This window comes from Aedes albopictus, chromosome 2 (assembly GCF_035046485.1).
Source record: "Aedes albopictus strain Foshan chromosome 2, AalbF5, whole genome shotgun sequence".
Taxonomy (NCBI): Eukaryota; Metazoa; Arthropoda; class Insecta; order Diptera; family Culicidae; genus Aedes; species Aedes albopictus.
In genome coordinates, this window is record NC_085137.1 from 489,938,067 (window position 1) to 489,958,699 (window position 20,633).

The following is a 20,633-nucleotide window of genomic DNA, read 5'->3' on the forward strand; positions in this document are numbered from 1 at the left end:
TGGAAATATGTTTGATAAGATGGGTGATAAAATCAGGATAAAACTGTATTTACAACAAATAACATTTATGCTAGATAATTCAGATGTCAGTGATAGCTACTTTACAACATACATGTTTGGTGCACATAAGGAATAAAAATCATAGTCGAGCAAACATTTATACAATCATCCCCGCGTCTCAATATACAGTTGAGTCCCCTATGACGCCCATGCACTCATTTTACGTACATCTCAGGGTGCCGTTATAGTTACGCGTGAGAGTGGGAGTGCGCGTGTGCGAAGCCGCAAATCCACGAAAATCCTTTGGACGCGCACTCCCACTCTCCCTTTGAAGCGGCAGTATGGCAGCGCCGTCAGAGGGAGGAGACTCAACTGTACAGCTGGCTGCTATCCAGCTAATCCGGGAAACTGTGTTGAAAAAGAATAGACCATTAGGTTCCAATAAAGGTGCCAGGTTACATGTGACCATGCATTGTCCATTAACTGTTCATGATGTGATCAGTGCAATGGAGACGCATGGTCACTTTTTTTTCTCAGAACTAAACTCGTACACTTATATGGTAATAGTAAGTCAACTTGGGGGATTACTGTGTTTGTAACATACAAAATATCCACATAAACTATATTCCTAAGGTAAGGATAACTTCGACCGACACAACATAGCCAAGCACCTGTTTGAGCCATCCGACGACATTTTTGAATCCTTGTGACACCTCCGATGTTTCGATACCGGTCGAACCACTGTCTACCAGGTCACCCCACTTGGAGCGAAGCGCCGCTTGGGACGCAAAGCCAGCCATTTCTCCGCCAGGGAGGGGGGTCACAATCACTCACTTACTGATTGCGGGTGGTCCTTTGGGTGGGCGAGAATCCCCCTCCGCTTATTGACTCTGAATTGTGATGAATGAGCGAATGTTCCATATCGGGCGTTCAGATGATTTCGATGAAGTATAGTAGCGGCAGCAGTAATGAAACGAAGCAGATGGAAATATGAAATGTTGCGAAAGTTGTTACGAGTCCTGGAATTTAGAAACGAACTGATACAGAAATGTATTAAATTTGGATAGAATGGACTGGATGAAGGGTGGGCTGAAGCGAGGAACGGGGCGGAGACTGCACAAAGACGGATCGACCAACATCGATCAAACTTTGCGCACAGAGTTGGAAATAATTATAATTTAACATTTAACTTTTTTGTTGCCAGCAGAGGGAAGCGTACGCATTAGCAAGAAGGTTCAAAAGGACCCGTCTTTGAAGATGAGTTTTTCATTTGCCGTTGGCATTTTTTTTGTGAGACGACTTACAATTTGAAAGATAAAGTTTAAAATCTTCATTGTCGACCTACATAGTGATTCATGGGTTGATAATTGCTGTTTGGTCTTATTTTAAGAATTTCACCTCTTTGGTCCCAAATGCAAAGAGACGTAAGTGACATTTTGGTCGATTTAGTGTGGTAAAGTGTGTAAAGAAATTCTTCTTAATGCAAGTTTTTCAACGATATTTTTGTATGATGCTTACGGCAATGAAAAACAAACAATCTTTCGTATAATATTAGGTTTAATTAGAGTTTCATACTATTTTGATGATTTGGTTTATTGGAGGAAATGTTAGTGAAAAACTTAGAACCCCGTTTTCCCGTTAACTCCCTCACATGCTAGATCTACAAAAGGATCAATCACTCGGCAAATCCTACTAAATAAATTCGTTAAAAATGTAATAGGTATAAGGGACCGTGCACAAATTACGTCACGTTTTTAGGGGGTGTAGTAGGCATTGGTGAATGTTGTTTCTATATAGGCAATGACTAGGGTACAATGACAGCCAATGACCATTCCGAAATATACTGTTGAAAAGAGAACAACGTATTAACATTTCCCTTCAACTTCAGAAGTGGGATACACCAACAAGATGATTTTTCAAAGTCAGAGGAAATCACCCCAGAGGCAGAGAAGCGAAATTGAATTAGCGGAATCCAGTCTAGGGAATGGATATCTCGCCCCTCAAGATGCTCCTGCAAGTAACATGAATTCTGTTCCAAGGGAAGACAAGTCCACCAACCGCCAAGAAAATTGTTCACTTTGACCTGCGGGATCTGTTCTAGAGGATGGATGTTTCGCCAGTCATGGAGCAAATTTTGGAAACAGTCAGAAGGATGCAGAGCTCATCAATCATGGAGCTGTTATTGAACGCCATGGAAGTTCAAGAAATTCTTGCAAGGATGCCGACAACGAATATTCGATTTTGGAGCCGTTGCTGTCGTCAAAATTTTCAAACAACTTACGCCCTGATGAAATTTCTTCGATCCTCCCTACGTTTTCTGGACATAATCAAGATGATGTCAATCATTTTCTGAAAATCCTATCAAATACGAAACAAGCACTTAACATCAGTGATCAAACAATGAAGATTGTACTAATCAAGCAGTTAAGAGGAAAAGCCCAGATCTGGTTACACTCGAATGCAGACTACATGTTGAATAGTTACATCGAATTGTCTGAAAATTTACAAGCCGCATTTACCGTTAGTATCAATGTTTACCATCTGAGGAAGCAACTTGCAAATCGCACATGGTCAGGACGAGAACGTTTCGAAGAATACTATCAATCAAAACGAATTATTGCACAAAAACTCAATTTACCAGAGGAAGAACTAGTTGAATATCTTGCAGAAAGCGAATTCAAGCAGATCATTTCTAAAGCTGGATGAAACGCATAAAGATAAGACTATCAACTTTTTAGAGGACAAAGGCAAAAGACAACAGAATGAACAGGTTAAATGCAACGGCTTGGTAACATTTAGGTTTTTGAATAGTACTACTAATTTAACAGCTTTTTATACAGGAAGCCCAATCTCACTGATACGTCGAGGGTTAGTTAAATGGGAAGGAAATTCAAAAACATTATCAAAATAAAAGTTTTCAAGGTATCGGTGGGAAACGGCTCAAAGTTTTAGGAATATTCACCAACAAAATTTTAATTCAAAATATTCTTTTTACTATTGAATTTCATGTTGTTCCGGATAATGTACTAAATACCCTCGATGCAATCATTGGACGAGACATCATCATGCATTTCGCTAGTCCAATTGTTTTGATTCCCAAGAAAAATGATGATATCAGATTATGTGTTGACTATAGGAAGTTAAATAAGGACACTATACGTGATAATTTTCCACTCCCTGTTATAGAAGATTTATTTGACAATCTCAAAGATAAATCATATTTTTCAATTCTTGATCTTAAATCTGGCTTCCATCAAATAAAAATTTCACCAGATTGCACAAAATTCACTTCATTCGTCACACCTAGTGGCCAGTACGAGTATTTACGTGTGCCATTTGGATTATGTAATGCTCCTGCTGTGTTCCAGCGTTTCATAAATAAAATATTTGCCAAACTCATTAAGGAAGGAAAAATATGTGTCTATTTAGATGACATATTAATAGCTACAAAAACAATTGAAGAACATTTTGAGGTTTTGAAGCAAGTATTTGAGATTTTAAGCCAAAATTTGTTAGAGATTAATCTAGAGAAATGCAAATTTTTATACAATGAAATAGATTATCTTGGATACACTGTAAATATAAAGGGCCGAAAACCGAATAATGGTCACATAGAAACAGTTAAGAATTTTCCTACTCCTCAAAATTCTAAAGATGTCCAGATTTCTCGGCCTGATGAGTTATTACTTCAGGAAATTTATTCAAACTTTTGCAGTTATTGTCAGGCCTTTATACTACTTACTTCAGAAAAATGCAGTATTTCGTTTTGAACAAGAACAAATTGATGCTTTTATGTTGTTAAAACAGAAATTGATTTCAGCAGCAATTTTGGCAATTTTTGATCCTCATGCCGATACTGAACTTCACTGTGATGCTAGCTCATTTGGATTTGGTGCTATATTGTTACAAAGACAGGCTGATAACAAACTTCACCCAATTAGTTTCTTTAGTAAGAAAACCGACGAATTTGAATCAAGGCTGCATAGTTTTGAATTAGAAACGTTAGCTGTTATCCATGCAATTAAAAGATTTCATGTTTATTTAGCAGGCAAAAAGTTTAAAATATTCACCGATTGTAATGCATTGGTACAGACACTACGAAAGAAGGACATTAATCCAAAAATAAACCGTTGGGCTCTGTTTTTGGAGAACTACAACTTTGAATTAGAATATAGAAAAGAAGAAAAGATGAAACATGTTGATGCTCTTAGTCGAATGTACATGAGTAACAAAAACAAAACTAGTGAAACAAAAAATGAGGAATTAGAAAATGTTATTGGATTACTTGATGAATCTGAGATAGAAAGGAAGATCATAGTAGCTCAAGAGCAAGATCAAAAATTGAGAAATATTAAAAACATGTTAGAAACATCTTCTTTTCCAAAATTTGCATTATTGGATGGAGTTTTATTTCGAAAAGAAAATGGAAGGAATTTATTAGTTGTTCCGAAAAATATGATTGATAATATAATGAGACTGTCACGATAATTGTGGTCATGTACACACTTGGAAAAAATCACCGACTTCGGTAATTTTTTTTACCGAAATCTCAACCGTTAAGTTTTTTACCGGAAAGATCGGTGACGTTTACCGAACTTCGTTAAATTTTGACAGATAAACGATAACATTTTACCGAAATTTGGTAATTTTTACAGGATTTCGGTAAAAAACCATTACCGATCGCTCAGCTGTTGAGATTTCGGTAAAAATTACCGAACGCGACTAGCTGTGCCCAACTAACATTTTCAGCGCTATAAGCTTCAGTCATTTGCTTTCTGTTGTGTAACCATCGAGTAAAAGCAGTCAACGCTGAATAAAAGGAAAGCTAGTCAAATATAAATCATAAGCTAATACACGACTGCAAAACAAGCACAATCCAGCTACCAAACTTGGTTTTCAGAAATCCATTGCTTGTCACTGGGGCTGCCTTTACTCCACTCTATTCCAACTCCGGGAGATTTCCCGGAAGATGTGTAAACTTGAACACATCGAATAGGAGTCCCCACTAACAAAACAGCTGCTACTATACAGTACAATTCGTTATACTGACAAATCCCCAAACCAGCAGCGCTTTAAAGGCCGTTATGCGATATTATTACAACTAGAAGCTGTAATAAAGAAACTGTTGGTTTACCAACACGGCTTGTCGGATGTAAACATTATTGTCAAAACAAACTTTAAGCGGGATATATAGCTACTACACATTCTTTACAGCTATCCATCTCTGTGCTGTGAAATTATTTGGGTTGCTTTTATTGCACTTTAATTCAATGCCGGAAGATTTTCCGGAAGATGTGCAAATCGAGTAAGAGTCCCAGCCACTACAATAGCTGCTTTTATACAGTACGTTTTGTAATGTTGCCAAAACACAAAACAGCAGCGCTTCGTAGCCGTTTAAAGAACACTCTTTCAGCTAGAAGCTGTGAAGAAGAATCTGTTGGCGCAATCACACAGCTTGTTCAATGTAAACATTATTGCGTTTGACGTTTCACAAGCTTTTGCAGCAAGATGTAGTTGGGTAAGGTTTCTTGTGGCACAATTATGAAGCCTTGTCTGGAGTAAAACAAAACGGGCTATTTTCTATGTTTTTATATATAGCAGTGTGGCAGCGAGGACATCATCGGGACCAGTGGATACGGAGATCGGGAGTTCGATTCCAAAGAGCGGCGAGTACTTTAATTATTCAATTTTAAAAGTGATAATTCCAGTTCCACATGTATTGCGTCACGGTATCCATAACCTAATTATATTTAATCGTTTAATTTGGGGATGCCGTATAACTATTATTTAACAACTGCGAAAAGGCTGAAAAAGCGCCTTCTCAAGATGTTATTCAGTTAGTGGTTACATAGGAGCCGAGAAAAGAGCTATGACTTGGTGGCATAGAAGCTTCTCGCGCAGCATATACATGCTGATTAAGTTCGCCAGATTCATTGGTATAGGGCTTGCATAGAAGCTTCCATCTATATGTACAACACAGTAACTCAGTATCAAGCCGTATTGAGGACGCTTTGTTGACGTTTACATTCACAATTAATGTTAGTTGAGTGTAGGCATAGAAAAAACTATGATGGAGATTAAAAAATTGTATTGGTTTTCATGTATGAGAAAGTATGTTAAGAAGCATGTTAAAAATTGTTTATCGTGCATTTTTTATAGCCTCACAGGAAAAAAAGAGGGATTTTTTAAAATAATAGAGAAAGACAACGTTCCTTTCAATACATTACAATTAGATCATTATGGACCAATTTCACTTCCTTCAAGTTGTAGGTTCAAATACATTTTAGTTGCAACCGACGCGTTTACAAAATTTACTAATTTTTTTTCCAACAAAAACAACAAACTCTGATGAAATATTAAGTCATTTGAAAAATTACATGAATTTCTATAGCAAGCCAACGAGAATTATAACTGATTGTGGTACTGGATTTGCTTCTAATAAATTTGAAGATTTTATGAACGTAAATTGTATTGAGCACGTCAAAACAGCTATTCGTACTCCGCAAGCAAATGGACAGAGACACCCATGTTGGCTAAATTATGTAATGAAACAACTTTTAAATGGGATCAGTTATTGCCAAAAATAGAATTAATTTTCAATAATACGTTTAATAAATCAATTTGTAACTATCCAAGTGTTCTACTTTTCGGTCATCTACAAAATAGTATAGAAAACGAAAACTTCAATTTTCAATCATTTGTTCGGAATAGACAGCCATTGAATGAGCATTCAAATCTTGTTGAAATAAGAGAAAAAGCTCGACAAAACAATTTGAAAATACAAAATTATAATAAAAAGAATCTCGATAAAAAACGAACTAAAATAACTAACTATGAAGAAGGAGATTTTGTTGTACTGAAAAACAATGATTCACATAAATTGTCGCCAAAATTCAAAGGCCCGTATAAAATTTCTAAAATATTGCCGAATGATCGATATGTGGTAGTTGATATTGAAGGTCTTCAAATTTCAAATGTTCCTTTTAACGCGGTATGTTCACCACAAAATATGCGCATGTGGATACATAATGATAGCTCGAATAATGATTGTCTCGATGAGGACATCGAGATAGTCAGGATGGCCGAGTTGTAGTAGGCATTGGTGAATGTTTCTATACTAAGTAGGCAATGACTAGGGTAAAGCCTGTATCCGCAATAATCGGGACACAGAAGTACGGCTGTAGCTCTGTAATGAATCGGTAAAATTGGCCAAAATCGATGCATTACTTTTGACTGTGGATGAAAAACAAACAGACGTGGTTTTAAGCATTTTGTACAATCATGACCAATTTTCATTCGCATAACAGATGGTTATTTTACAATACAGTTCAAAGTTTTGTGATGATAATTATGAAATTTCGTTAGCAGTTTTGATACTTATAGAGACACTTTTTTGCAAAATTTCACCAACTTTGATCAATTGGTTTGTAAGCAATTGGTGCCGGCAGGGGTGAGTGTTAGTTAAATTTTTTCTTGTTTTTCATGCGCGATGTTTTCCCATTGATAACTTTTGAATTTCTCTTCCAATTTTCATGAAATTTTCACAGAAGGTAGTTGATTATGTGTATATTATGCCTGCAAAATTTGATGATTATTGTTATAATACTTTAAATTGTACAATCGAAACGATAAAGGGTGCTGACTAATTGCTGTCTGAGGGGCTAAATTCACGTTCAGTCCCAATACATGTTTCAACTATAAAATTCTTGATAGTGCATCGATATTTTTGAAATTTTGCCTATGCAACAAATGTAGATTGAGAAGTTTGTGTTCAAAATTTCATCCATTTCCTTCGCCAAATTCAAAAGTTACAGCACTGACAAGCAAAACTAGGGGCTGTACAAAATTCAATGGCGCACATTCTACTCTTTCATTGCTACAACAAAAAGTACTGCACCGATTCGCATGAAATTTTGTAGGTGAAATGAACACATCTTATGATGTTATTGGGCCAAATTTGAACAATTTTAATGTATCTATTTCAGAGTTACAGCTGTATTCCTGTGTCCCGATTATTGCGGATACAGGCTTTACAATGACAGACAATGACCATTCCGAAATATACTGTTGAAAAGAGAACAACGTATTATCATTTCCCTTCAGGGGGGGATGGGGGATTTAGCAGAACGTGACGACCCATACAAAAAAGAGGAGGTCCCATACAAAAAGTGTGACATAGGGGGGAGGGGGATTGTAAAAGGTCGATTTTTGCGTGACATAATTTGTGTATCACCCCTAATTGAAAATATTACACTACTGAAACTTTAACATTTATATAGAAGTCAGGAAAATCAGTTATGCTTACGTGCTCCTTTACAGGTTTCATATTCCCAAAGCAATTCAGAATCGGAAGACCAGATAAAATCTATTCTTCATCATCTTTCATCTGTGAAAAAAATCAGAGCTCTTCATCGGTGGCGTCAAAATTATCTCCCCGGCAACTGTGTATATAACGTACAGCATACCACTCCCAACCGTTCCACAGTTAATCAGCACCGATATTTGTGTATACAAACAAACCGAAATTGAAGGTGCCCGCTATCCCTTGCGAAGTGTGTGGAACCGGTTTGATTTCGACACAGTACCCTTCCAATTGGCGCAGGTCACCGACCTTGGCTTTGGATTTGAGTCATCCATCACATCCCTCCCGACCCGAGAAACGTATACCGTGCGTGTTTACGTGATTCTCGCGTTACATTTGAAGGCATTCATTCACGATATTGACACCTACTTCCGGGAACACCGAACCGATGCGGTAGGTGGTTGACTGCGATATGTTTATCTCTTTTGTCAAGGTCGTAACCATAGATGGTAGTCTTGGCGTTGATGTGGGAATATACCTAGAAGGAACGTATTACAGCTGACGTCGAAGCTCTGTTCCCAACAACGCAACGTGACAAGGTCAAGATGATGGAATTGGTGTCACCTATAATTTTGGGGACCAAGTTCGGTGGAAAAAGGTTAAAAATATAATATCAACAAAAGAACGTTTAACTCTACTATTTAAAATAACTGAGCGGCTATATACTGTTTCCTGGTGTTGTGATGTGTACATACATATACATATACGATAACGAGGGGTCGTAAAGCGGTGATTGATGACAGTTGACGAACGGTGACAATGGCGTCAACGAACGACAATCAACCTCATAACGTCAAATAAAATCCCAATTGCGCAGATTCGGAGTAAGTATTTCTGTGTAAGATTTGATGATGCAATTTCGATGTAACCTATGTATTTGGGAAACATATATTTTTATAAAATATCCATAAGTTCCACGCTTCGAGACAAATAAATTATTTAAGGTTCACATCACTCGAGCATGACCAGACCGCCACAATTTTGGGACCAGCGCAACTGATCTGCGTTACTGTAAGCTTCCTGCAAGTGAATAAATCCAGAATAAACAGACATGAACTGGTGGAAACTCCTGAAACTGAAGAATATTCCAGATTAAGTAAGTTATACGGCGGAAACCGATATGAGGCGACGGAGTCGGTGTGTTGAGAATGAGGGACGAATTCTTAAATTTAGCAACAGCCGCATTCTTAGAAGAATGATGAATTGTCTATCAAGTGGTTCAATATATGTCCAATCTACAAGAAGCGCAGAGACTATAGCAAATTATAGAGCGATTACTCTTCTTAATTTGGCGTATAAGAGATTGCCGTGTGTTCTGTTCAGAAGACTAAAACCATTTAAGTCGTCCTTTTTTCGGAGAATACCAAGCCGGTTCTCATACATGCGGACAATAATCAGCAACGGGGTCTCCAGTTAGCCTAGTGGTTAAGGCTATGGATTGTCAATCCGGAGACGGCGGATTCGATTCTCGTTCCAGTCAAGTACTCGACTCCCATGGGCATGGTGTATCATTGTGTTTACCTCACAGTATACAAATTCATGCAATGTCAGGCAAAGAAAGCCCTTCAATTAATAACTGTGGAAATGCTCAAAGAACACTAAGTTGAAGCGAGGCAGACCAAGTTCTTGTCGGAACGTAGAGCCACAAATACGAAGAATAATCAGATGTTTACCCTGCAGATGATCCTAGACAAATTCCGGAGATCACGCGCTCTGTTCTTCAAAACCGAGGCAGACACGTACGCTGAGGTGCTGAGGGCCATGCGAGGCGAAAATCGTCTTTCACTGCTGAGCGCGAGTGTAAAAAGCATCCGGCGCACCAAGACTGGAACGATTATGCTAGTGCTGAAGAAGGAGGAGGCCAAGAAAGACACCTCCTACAAAGCACTAGCTCAAGAGGTACTGGGCGAAAAAGCGCAGGTGAGAGCCCTAACGGTGGAGGTGACTCTCAGTGTGAAAACCTGGATGAGATCACCGACGCACTTTAGCAGCAGTGCGAGGCAGATGCACTAAGTGCATCCATCCGCCTGCGAAAGGGTCCGGCAGGGGAGGTGAACAAGCCGACTGCAGTCGGCAAGATCAAGGTAGGCTGGTCAGTGTGCCCGCTCAGCATATACGAGCCGCCAGTGGCGTGCTTCAAGTGCTTCGAGCAAGAACACAATTCGTGGGTTTGCCCTGCCTCGACAGGAGAAACTCTGCGTAGTGGAACGCCACATAGCCAGGGAGTGCAACTCGGCACCAAAATGCCTGATTTACACGGCGAACGAGGGTCACACGATGGGCGGGCCTAAATGGCAAGGCACGGGAGGAAGTCGAACCAACCGACGATAATGCAGGTTACACAGCTAAACCTGAACCACTGTGAAGCCGCACTACAGTTGCTGTGGCAGTCAGTCTCGGAGTCAAGTGCAGACATCGCATTACTATCGGACCCATACCGCATTCCCCCCGATAACGAGAACTAGGTAGCGGAAATGACCAAGCTAGCGGCGATCTGTACAACAGGTCGTTTCCCGGTCCAGGAAATAATTTTCACGACGCACGAGGGCTTCGCAATAGCGAAGATCAACGGGGTATACTATTGTAGTTGTTATGCTCCCTCCAGGTGGTCGATAGACCAGTTCTCGTCTATGCTGGATTCGCTCTCAAGGGCACTAGTGGGATTCAGTTCCGTGGTAATCGGTGGAGACTTCAACGTCTGGGCGATTGTGTGGTGTAGCCGCTCGACTAACGCGAGATGCTGGGCTCTACTCGAAGTTATGCCTAGACTGAACCTGGATGTCGCGATCGTAGGCGACAAAAAATACCTCTAGTAGGAACAGTGCAGAGTCCATGGTTGATGTGACCTTCTGGAGCCCGGGTCTAAACCCTAGCTCGGACTGGAACGTCGACGATGGATACACGCACAGTGACCATCTGGTGATTCGGTACAGGGTGGAACATGGAGGATGACGGCCACAGCCGAAGGTCATCGACCGTCATCGGGAATGGCTGACCTCGCGCTTCCACAAGCCGACATTTGTGGAGCGATTGCTTATGGAGGGTAACACCAGCGATGATCTAGTCGGAACCCTAAGCCATGCGTGTGGAGCCGCAATGCCAACGCGATCCCTACCCATAAATGGACGTAAACCGGTACACTGGTGGTCTCTAGAAATCGCATAACTCCGGTCATCCTGTCCAAGAGCTAGCAGGAGGATGTAAAGAGCTCGCACCGATGAGGGTGGAATAGAACGAAGTGAGGCCTACTACAGGGCAGCTAAACTGGCACTGAACAAAGAAATTAAGGCACGTTAGCGGGCGTACTTTGAAAATATCTGCCTAGCAGCCAACACAACCCCTTCGGGTGATACCTACAGAGTATTTATGGCCAAAATTAAGGGCACGTCAGCACCCCCAGAACGATACCCCAAAATGCTGCAGAAGATCATGGAAACGTTGTTCCCGCGCCATGATACAAGACCAAGGGCCCCCGTTCTCTATGGCCAAACCGCCCAAAGTGAGGTCGCCCTGGTGACAAATGACGAGCTCATCGCAATACAGCCGATTCTTTTTATGCGCGGGTCAGGTTTTTGTTATAACTCAGACAATTTTGAACCGATTCCCATGAAATTTTGTACACACGAATTAGTACTATCCGTGTACAAAAAATCAATTCAATTGGTTCAAAATTGGCTGAGTTATAGGAAAAAAACAACCCGTGCAGAAAAAAAGAATCGGGTGTAGTGAAGTCGCTTAAGTTGAACAAGGCGCCAGGTCCGGACGGTACCCGGCAGTAGCCATCAAGACGGCCATCGAGACTAGCCCTGACATGTTCAAAATGGCTATGCAGATGTGCCTAGACAGAAGCGAATTTCCGGAGAGCTGGAAAAGGCAAAGATTGGTCCTACTGCCCAAACCCGGGAAGCCACCTGGCGACCCGTCGGTATACAGACCTATCTACCTTCTGGACACAGCCGGAAAACTGTTGGAGCGGATCATTCTGACGAGGCTGATGGTCCATACCGAGAAACCCGATGACTCTGGCCTCTTGGATAACCAGTTTGACTTCCGGAAGAGTCGATCGATGGTGGACGCTATTTAGGCTGTAACCAAAACGGCCGGTATAGCGCTCCAAAAGAAGCGAATGGGAATCCGCTATTGCGCGGTCGTCACGCTGGACGTAAAGAATGCGTTCAACAGCGTCAGCTGGGCCGCCATCGAGTGCGCCATACAGCACCTAGGAGTCTCGCTTAGCCGGATACTGGAGAGCTAATTCCAGAACAGGCTAATCTATGACGCCAAGGAAGACGTAAGGAGCTATAACATCACGTCAGGGGTACCTCAGGGGTCCATCCTGGGCCCGGTACTATGGTACGCGGCGTATGATGGCGTATTGTGGCTCAAACTGCCACCTGGCGTAAAGCTGGTCGGCTTTGCCGGTGATATTATTTACCCTCGTGGTATACGGCGAGTCGATAGAGGAAGGGGAACTGACAGCAACGCACGCGATTGGCATAGTGGAGGACTGGAAGGTACGAGATAGCTGGCACCCGCGCACGGGAGAGGACATCTTAATAGATATTCTTCTTTAATTTAAGGGTAAAGTCGAAAAAATCTGTCGGGGAGTCTAGAGCAAATTTTTTTTTTGAATTTTTTTGTGATTGTTGCGATAGATGGAGGGCCAATAACTTAAACAAAGTTACATTCACTTACTGCTTATTCGCTACACAGGCATTGTATCAAAAACAATGTATGGAAGTTTTCTTTGCATGTATTTTTTCCAAAACTTTGCTGATCATTGTACCACAGAGAAACAGACGTCACACTCTCATCGCTTCCCATCGATCACCTTTTTAACGGTTGATTCAAATATTCAGTAGTAGGTCGATTGACCACTCGTGGCGCTGGTATCGTTTTTGTTCCTGTTTGACGTTTGATCACTACCGCCATCTAGAAAAAGATGAGCGGAAGTTACATATGTCGATTCGGCAACGCTGTTTGTTTTGTTTACAACAGCTTCCAACACTTGCCACAAAGCTACAGGGGATAGACAAAATGATCGGGACAGGCAAAATTTTCACTTTTCACAGAATGTTCAACTAGCTGTAACTTTTCGAAAAGTGCATCCAATATTCTCGAATTTTTACTGTAAGTTCATCAACTAGTTGTGTATCAGTGGTCCAAACTTGGGAAAGATCGGGCCATTTTCCACGAAGTTATAAATATTCTTGGTAGAGGGTCTTGTTTCCCGGACTGAAAAAAATCCCGGGATTCGGGATTTTTATTTTCTAAATCCCGGGATTTCCCGGGATCCCGGGAAAAATTAAAATTTTCCAAAAAACGTTGAAAAAAAAACTAATAGAACGATTTTCTTAACACTTTTAATCAAATTCGATCAGCTAATAATTATTATATGCGAAATCAAATACATAATTTATAGACATTTGATTGTGTGAGGGCAGTTAAAAACATTCAAAGATATTTGATTTTCAAAAAAAGTACTCATCTTCTTCCGGAATAGGTTAACTTGGGCTATTCTGCCATGTTTCTTCTATCGAAGCTTTTGACAGAACTTGATGATATTTCTAGATACGTGAATAAATATTGTGTGAAAATCCAAGATAAGTTTTGATTGGATTTTACAACTCGTTTCAAACTATATTTACATTCCTAGATGAATTAATAAATGAAGAATGAGTGTAATCAGTTTGTACCTTATAATTCCGCCTTATTTTGCTTATCCTCTGAAGGCGAAATTAAAAGATACAAACTGATTACACTCATTCGAAGAGGGTATTCTGCTTAGAGGGTTCGAAAAATCGGTACAAGAGGGAATACAGATAGATACAGATTTAATAGAATTTCTGCAGCACTGGGGTTTTTCTTATGTTATTTTTGGGAGCAAATTTGAGACTTTTCTGACAGAGTTTGGATGGAGAAAGGTTAGAATGGTGATTTGAAGGTTTTAAACGGCAATGTCTTAAGATATTATTTGACCGCATTTTTAATCAAATGTGTGAATCATTTCAATTATATTTGGAAATAAATTCATGTTTAAATTTTGGAATTCCGTTTAGGTGAAATATATTAAAGAAACTGTGGAAGAAAAATCCAGAGTAATTCAAGGCAGACCCTCTCAACAAACTTCTTGTAAAATTGATATGAATATCTTTAAAAAATCCCATAAATTCTGTCAAAAATTCCTAATGATTTCCATCCCAACATTTCTATCCCGAAACTCCATTGATCTTTTTTTATTCATTTGGCAATGTAACAACCTCTTACAAACTATCCATATTTTTTGGTGGTTTTACAACAATTTAGATATTTTTATTATTCCTATTCTATAGTATTACATTAAATTCTTCGATTTTATTGCATCAATCGCATTTTTTTTTTTTCAATTCGATATTGCACGATTCTCTAAGGTGCTGAAAAACTTCTAAACATCTGAAAGTTGTGATATCCCTGCTAGGTTGTGCTTTCACCTCGACAATATTATACACATTGCTCTGTTTCCACTATAAACCATCGAAGAAATTTCTGCAGAAAATCTTAAAACGGTGTGCTGTTTTTTTCCTGTAAATAAATCCTGAGATTGTCTTAGAAATTTCGTCAACATTATCTTTATTGATTCTTGCCCAAAATTATCAAATGAGTTCCGCAGACAATTTTGCCTAGACTTTATTCTATCGGAAATATCTTTACGAAACCGCAAAAAAAAAATCCAGAGATTATCAAAGTCCTGCACTGCCCCCACTCGCATAACTGTCCCATATGAATAGGCATCCCAGCAAAGATGGGACTGTTATGCGAGTGGGGGCAGTGCAGAAGTGAGAATAGTTTATTCGTTCTGTTGAACATGGCCATGAGCATGGCCATCAATTCCAGGAATACTGCCAGAACAGTCTAGTTAGGCCTCAAAATAAATAATTCAATTTCACATTCCGATATTCTCCCTGTTGATTAGGTTCTGATATAATTGTAATGTAACGCCACATAAACAAGCTACACTTTAATAAAAAAAAATCCTGATTTAAGTAGAAATAAAATAAACTATACCTGTCAGATAGCATACAATTGGATGAAAAAAGGTAACATTGATAAATAAGATTTAAAGTGAAAAGATATGTTCTAGTAGAACATATTATTGCCATTTTTTGATTTTCGGGAAATCCCGGGAAATTCGGGAAAATATCCCGGGATTCGGGATTTTTCAGATCCCGGGATATCCCGGGATATTTGTCCCGGGAAATCCCGGGCAAGACCCTCTAATTCTTGGAAAATGTAAAATTATCCGATAGCCAACTTTGAGCTGTTACATCTCCGGGTTCAATGAACGAATGAACCGAATGCAATGAAATTTTGACCATTTATGACTTATATAATGATCTATTAAAAACCGTTGACTTAACTTAAAATTCTTAACACGGAAGAAAATTAAAACGATTAGATTATTTTTCTAATAAAACACCAAATTATCCAAAACTTCAACATTGTTTCAAAATTCAAGACGCAAATTATAGTTAATTATATACTTATATACAGGGTGTAAGGTTCCCGAGTGCAAACTTTTTAAAGGGTGATAGAGGACCATAAATGGTGAAAAAAAAATGTTCTACGCATATGGTCAAATCTCAACCGTTACGTAGTTATTGAACCTCCCATGTTTTTGACTCTTATTGCCTTAACTGGCAATAACTTGAAAATGGTCAAACTTATCGAAGTTTTTTACCCTTATTCGAAAGATTATTGAATTTTCTATCAAATGGCATCTTTGAATCGATTGGTTTAGTTAAATAACTAAGTTTTCTAGAGCAAAATAGCTAAACATAGTGTATTTTTATTGGTTTTTGTCAATTATCTTTGAAACATGCGTAATAAATTAAAATTCTTTCTTTTGCAAAGTTGTGGCCCCTGTTACACTCTACAATTCGTTCTTTGACACCAAACTTCTAGCTCTTATCGTTTTCTTGCAATTTTGATTAAAATGTGCGGCACAATGCGCAAAAAAGTGCTTTCCATGACAGTTGCAAATTTATGATCTGAAATGCGATGTTGAAATCAAAATTGCAACAAAACGATAAGAGATAGAAGTTTGATGTCAAAGAACGAATTGTAGAGTGGAACAGGGGCCACAACTTTGCCCAAGAAAGAATTTTAAATTATTACGCATTTTTCAAAGATAATTGACAGAAATAAATTAAAACACACTACTTTTGAGCTATTTGCTTTAGAAAACTTAGTTATTTAACTAAACCTATCGATTCAAAGATGCCATTTGATAGAAAATTCAATAATCTTTGGAATAAGGGCCCAAAAAAATTCGATAAGTTTAACCATTTTCATGTTATAGCCAGTTAAGGCAATAAGAATCAAAAACATGGGAAGATCAATAACTACGTAACGGTTAAGATTTGACCATATGCGTAGAACAATTTTGTTCTCCATTTGTGGTCCTCTAACACCCTTTAAAAAGTTTGCACTCTGGAACCTAACACCCTATATAAATGTGTTTTGAAGGAAAGTAACAACATAGCCGCCAACAAATTGTAAAAGTAATGCAATACACATTAAAAATAGACCAATTTGCTAAAAAATCGCGAGAAAAATAAAATTGCTATAACTTTTGCTCTTGTTAAAAATTTCAAGTAAAGTCAAATGTTTTTAATAGTTCATTATATAAGTCATGAATGGTCAAAATTTCATTGCAATCGGTTCATTAAATCCGGAGATATAATAGCTCAAAGTTGGCTATAGGATAATTTTACCTCTTTCAAGAATCTTTATAACTTCGCCTGATTTGGACCACTGATACACAACTAGCTGATGAACTTACAGTAAAAATTTGAGAATATTCGATACACTTTTCGAAAAGTTACAGCTAGCTGAACATGTTATGAAAAGTGAAAATTTTACCTGTCCCGATCATTTTGTCTATCCCCTGTATATGTTCAAACTTTTTGCGTGACTTTATTGTGGTGCAAGTTGTTTTGTTTACGTTTGCTAATTATAATCGAACTTTTTTCCCAAATTTTGAAAAAAAAACTAATAGCGCAATCGAAGAAATTTGAAATGCATTGCAAAGAATAGCGCGAATCAAATCGACAGAAGTGAATCAAGCAGCAGCAATGAAAGTTTTTTCGAGAAGAGCAGCGACAAAAGTTTCTTCATGAGCATACGCTTTTGAAAGCAGAATTAATTAAATATTATCTTCTTACTAAATTTACATATGCCATTAAATTCTTGTTAATAAAAATAAATATTTGTAATACGTTTATTGTCGATTGCAATACCATTCAAACAACGCCTTCCTACAAACGATAAACATTTTCATTTGGCTCACACTTTGACAGTTCTCTCTGCTCGATTGGCTCACAATGGCCGCCTCCGCACATCTCTATAATGTAGGATTACTACCGCCATCTAGTGGCGGCCCGGCCAAGTACAGTACATTTAACATTGGGCAATTACGTTTTCGTGACGATGTTTTTAAATGAAATTTGTTCTAAGTGTTACGTCTGTTTCTCTGTGATTGTACTAACCTGACTTTAATTTTTTTTAATCGTTTGGTCACTAGGGAGCAGAAAACGAAACACTCCATGGCGTTGCATCAACAATGAGGCGATGTTGTTTCATAGCACTGTCATGTGTAATATTTGCAAATGGGACACTTGGATTATTTGGATAACTTTTAGAAAAAAACGACAACCTTAAAGTCCTACATACATTGTTTTATGATCACATGCTTGTTTATTGAGATAATTGTTAGTGATTGTGTCATCCTTGCTTGTTATACTGACTTTCTGCATAAATCAAAGCATTACAATTATGCAGTTATGCTCCACAGCTTACATCCAGTATGTTAAATACAGTCAGGTCTTTTTTTACGCGGTTTTTATTTACGCGGCCGCGTAAATGAAAACTCCATACAAAAAAAATCATCGTCTTATTTTCGCATGATTCGTCGAGAAATGAGACTTTTTTTACGCGGTTTTTCGAATTTTGAACTGAGTTTTTTTTACGCGGTACGTATCCCCCGCGTAAAAAAACCTGACTGTATCGCTAATAAGGATATTTAGCATACCTTGTTAACCTATAAACCCTTATTTCCATCATTAGATGTCTCTAACATTCCCCATAAAAGACCAGCCCACTGAAGTATGCCTGAGATATTCTTCATAATCATGTGACATGAAAATGCGTAATAAAACAGGCCACATGCGTTTGTTTACCAAATGATCATATCTCAATAAAGCCGTACAACACATTCACAGCTTAAATGATTATACATTAAAAAACAGCAAACAGAATACTACGAAGCATTTGGAAAATGTTTTCTAAGTTATTAGAAGAATGTTTTTTTAGGAAAAGGGAGAACAGAAGAAACTGTTCTCAATATTATTACCAGTCTACCTCTATTACGAATATTATCATAAAAACAATAATCATGATGGCTGAGCATGTCCGCCATCTTTGAAAAGAAAATTAAAAAATTTGAATATTATTAGGTAAGCCAGAAAAAGCAGTCAAGGATTGGGGAATATCTCTGATTTGAGGAAAAAGTATAGAAACTAAATTTGTCTCGGTATAAATGTCTAACAATCTCAGAATTAAAGAGTTTTCTACGATAGTCAAAGAATAAGAACAAGTAAACTTTGTTGAAGACCTCAAAATAACATTACAGTTGTGCATATGAGTCTACATTCAACCACTGAAGAACACAATAACAAGAACTGAACTAAGTTTTTAAGCAATATTCAATCAAGGGCATCTTTACGGTACTAGTTATAGTTTCCGGATTATGCCATGATATTTGACATAGCTTAAGTTTGTTTTTAAATTTAATGGCGATTGGATGCTTTTTGCTTATGCCGCCTATAACAAATAACTGATAATGAGTTCTGAAAGTATAGCTGAAGGAACGGACTCTTTAAGAGTGCTGAAAAGTAGCACTTTTCGGCACCTTTGCCAGAACCCACTTTTCGACAACTTTCGCGGCTACCGTAGAAACAGCTGCTGCTTCTACATCCTCAGAGCAGCTCGAATCCGAATTAGGACTTTTCAGATTCTGATTAGGACTGCAGCAGATCAGACGCAGAAACAGCAGCTGAAACTAACTCTAACAAAACAACTACACTTCATTTGGTAGTAGGGTATCGCGCTACTTGGGCGGTGGTTTTCTTCGTCTGTTATTTTCGTCTGTTTTCCACTGTAACTCGGTCAATTTTGAACCGATTGACTTGAAATTTTGTACACGGGTAGATACTATACCTATCTCACCGCATTCCAAGAATTGTGTCAATTGGTTCAAGATTGACTGAGTTATAGTGGAAAACAGACGAATATAGAAGCCACCGCCCAAGTAGCGCGATTCCCTACATAACTATTTCGATCGTTAGATATGCATACACAGATTATCTATGCGGAAAAAAAGCTGTAATTAATTGAGGTGATATTCACAACAGAGACTGAGTGACCACATACTAAGAAATTTCGAAGAAATTGGAATTGGATTGAAAAGTTTAACTTTAAAAATAGATCTTAAATAATTACTGAGATCCTTCAGAATTTCTAATGGATTTTCCCTGATGGAGAATCCTTTAAGGAATTGTGATGCATAGGCTGAAGTAATTTGCCAAAAATGTCTTAAAGAATCTCCCTTTTGGATTCTCTGAAGAAATTCTATAGGGAGGAAATGTATGTTGGATTTTAAACTTAAGTTAAACCTGATGAAATGATGAATGATTAAGTTGACAGTTCCGACAGATCAAAGGCGACGTGATCTGGTCGGTGAAATATAATTGGTGAATTGGATTGTGTTTTCGTGTTCTATGATCAGAGATGATGGTTTATAGGAGTGGTTTACTTGGGATCCCAACATGTATATGACATAATCTTTCAACAAATCCTTGGGGCAAAGTTCTTTGAAGAATTCAAAGAGGAGGCCATGGAATAAATCATGGAGGAATTGTTGAAGAATTCCTTAGAGGATTACCCGGAAGAATACGTGGAGGAATTTCTTATGGATTTTTTGCAGAAATTCCTGGAGGAATCCTTTGAAAAATATTGGAAAAAATCTCTAGAGGGATTCCTTGGAGGAATTACAGTAGGAATCTTTAGAGTATTTTTTTGTAGGAATCATCGGAAGCCTTTCTTAAGAAATCCTTGAAGAAGTTGCTGAAGAATTCTCCTACCACAATTTCTAGAGGAACTCTACCCAAGTAACAATTCCATTGATGATTGGTTTTGTTTCATTTTTATTAGGGTTTTATTACAGCAATAATTA

The 20,633-nt window shown here is 38.3% G+C and overlaps 1 protein-coding gene across 4 annotated transcripts in view; it reads right to left on the reverse strand.

Moving 5' to 3' along the window:
• LOC109423298 (snake venom 5'-nucleotidase) overlaps nucleotides 1-20,633 on the reverse strand; it is a 123,354-nt gene that overhangs the window by 15,078 nt on the left and 87,643 nt on the right. For 3 of the 4 annotated variants that reach the window (XR_002133249.3, XM_029870601.2, XM_062854200.1), the window contains exon 2: nucleotides 672-890. The exons of the other annotated variant lie outside the window; for it this stretch is intronic. Coding sequence is in view for 2 of the 3 variants with exons in the window: in XM_029870601.2 (XP_029726461.1) it covers nucleotides 672-800 (129 nt within the window). In the remaining variant the exon portion in view is untranslated. The remainder of the gene's footprint in view (nucleotides 1-671; nucleotides 891-20,633) is intronic. 4 annotated transcript variants of the gene reach the window in all.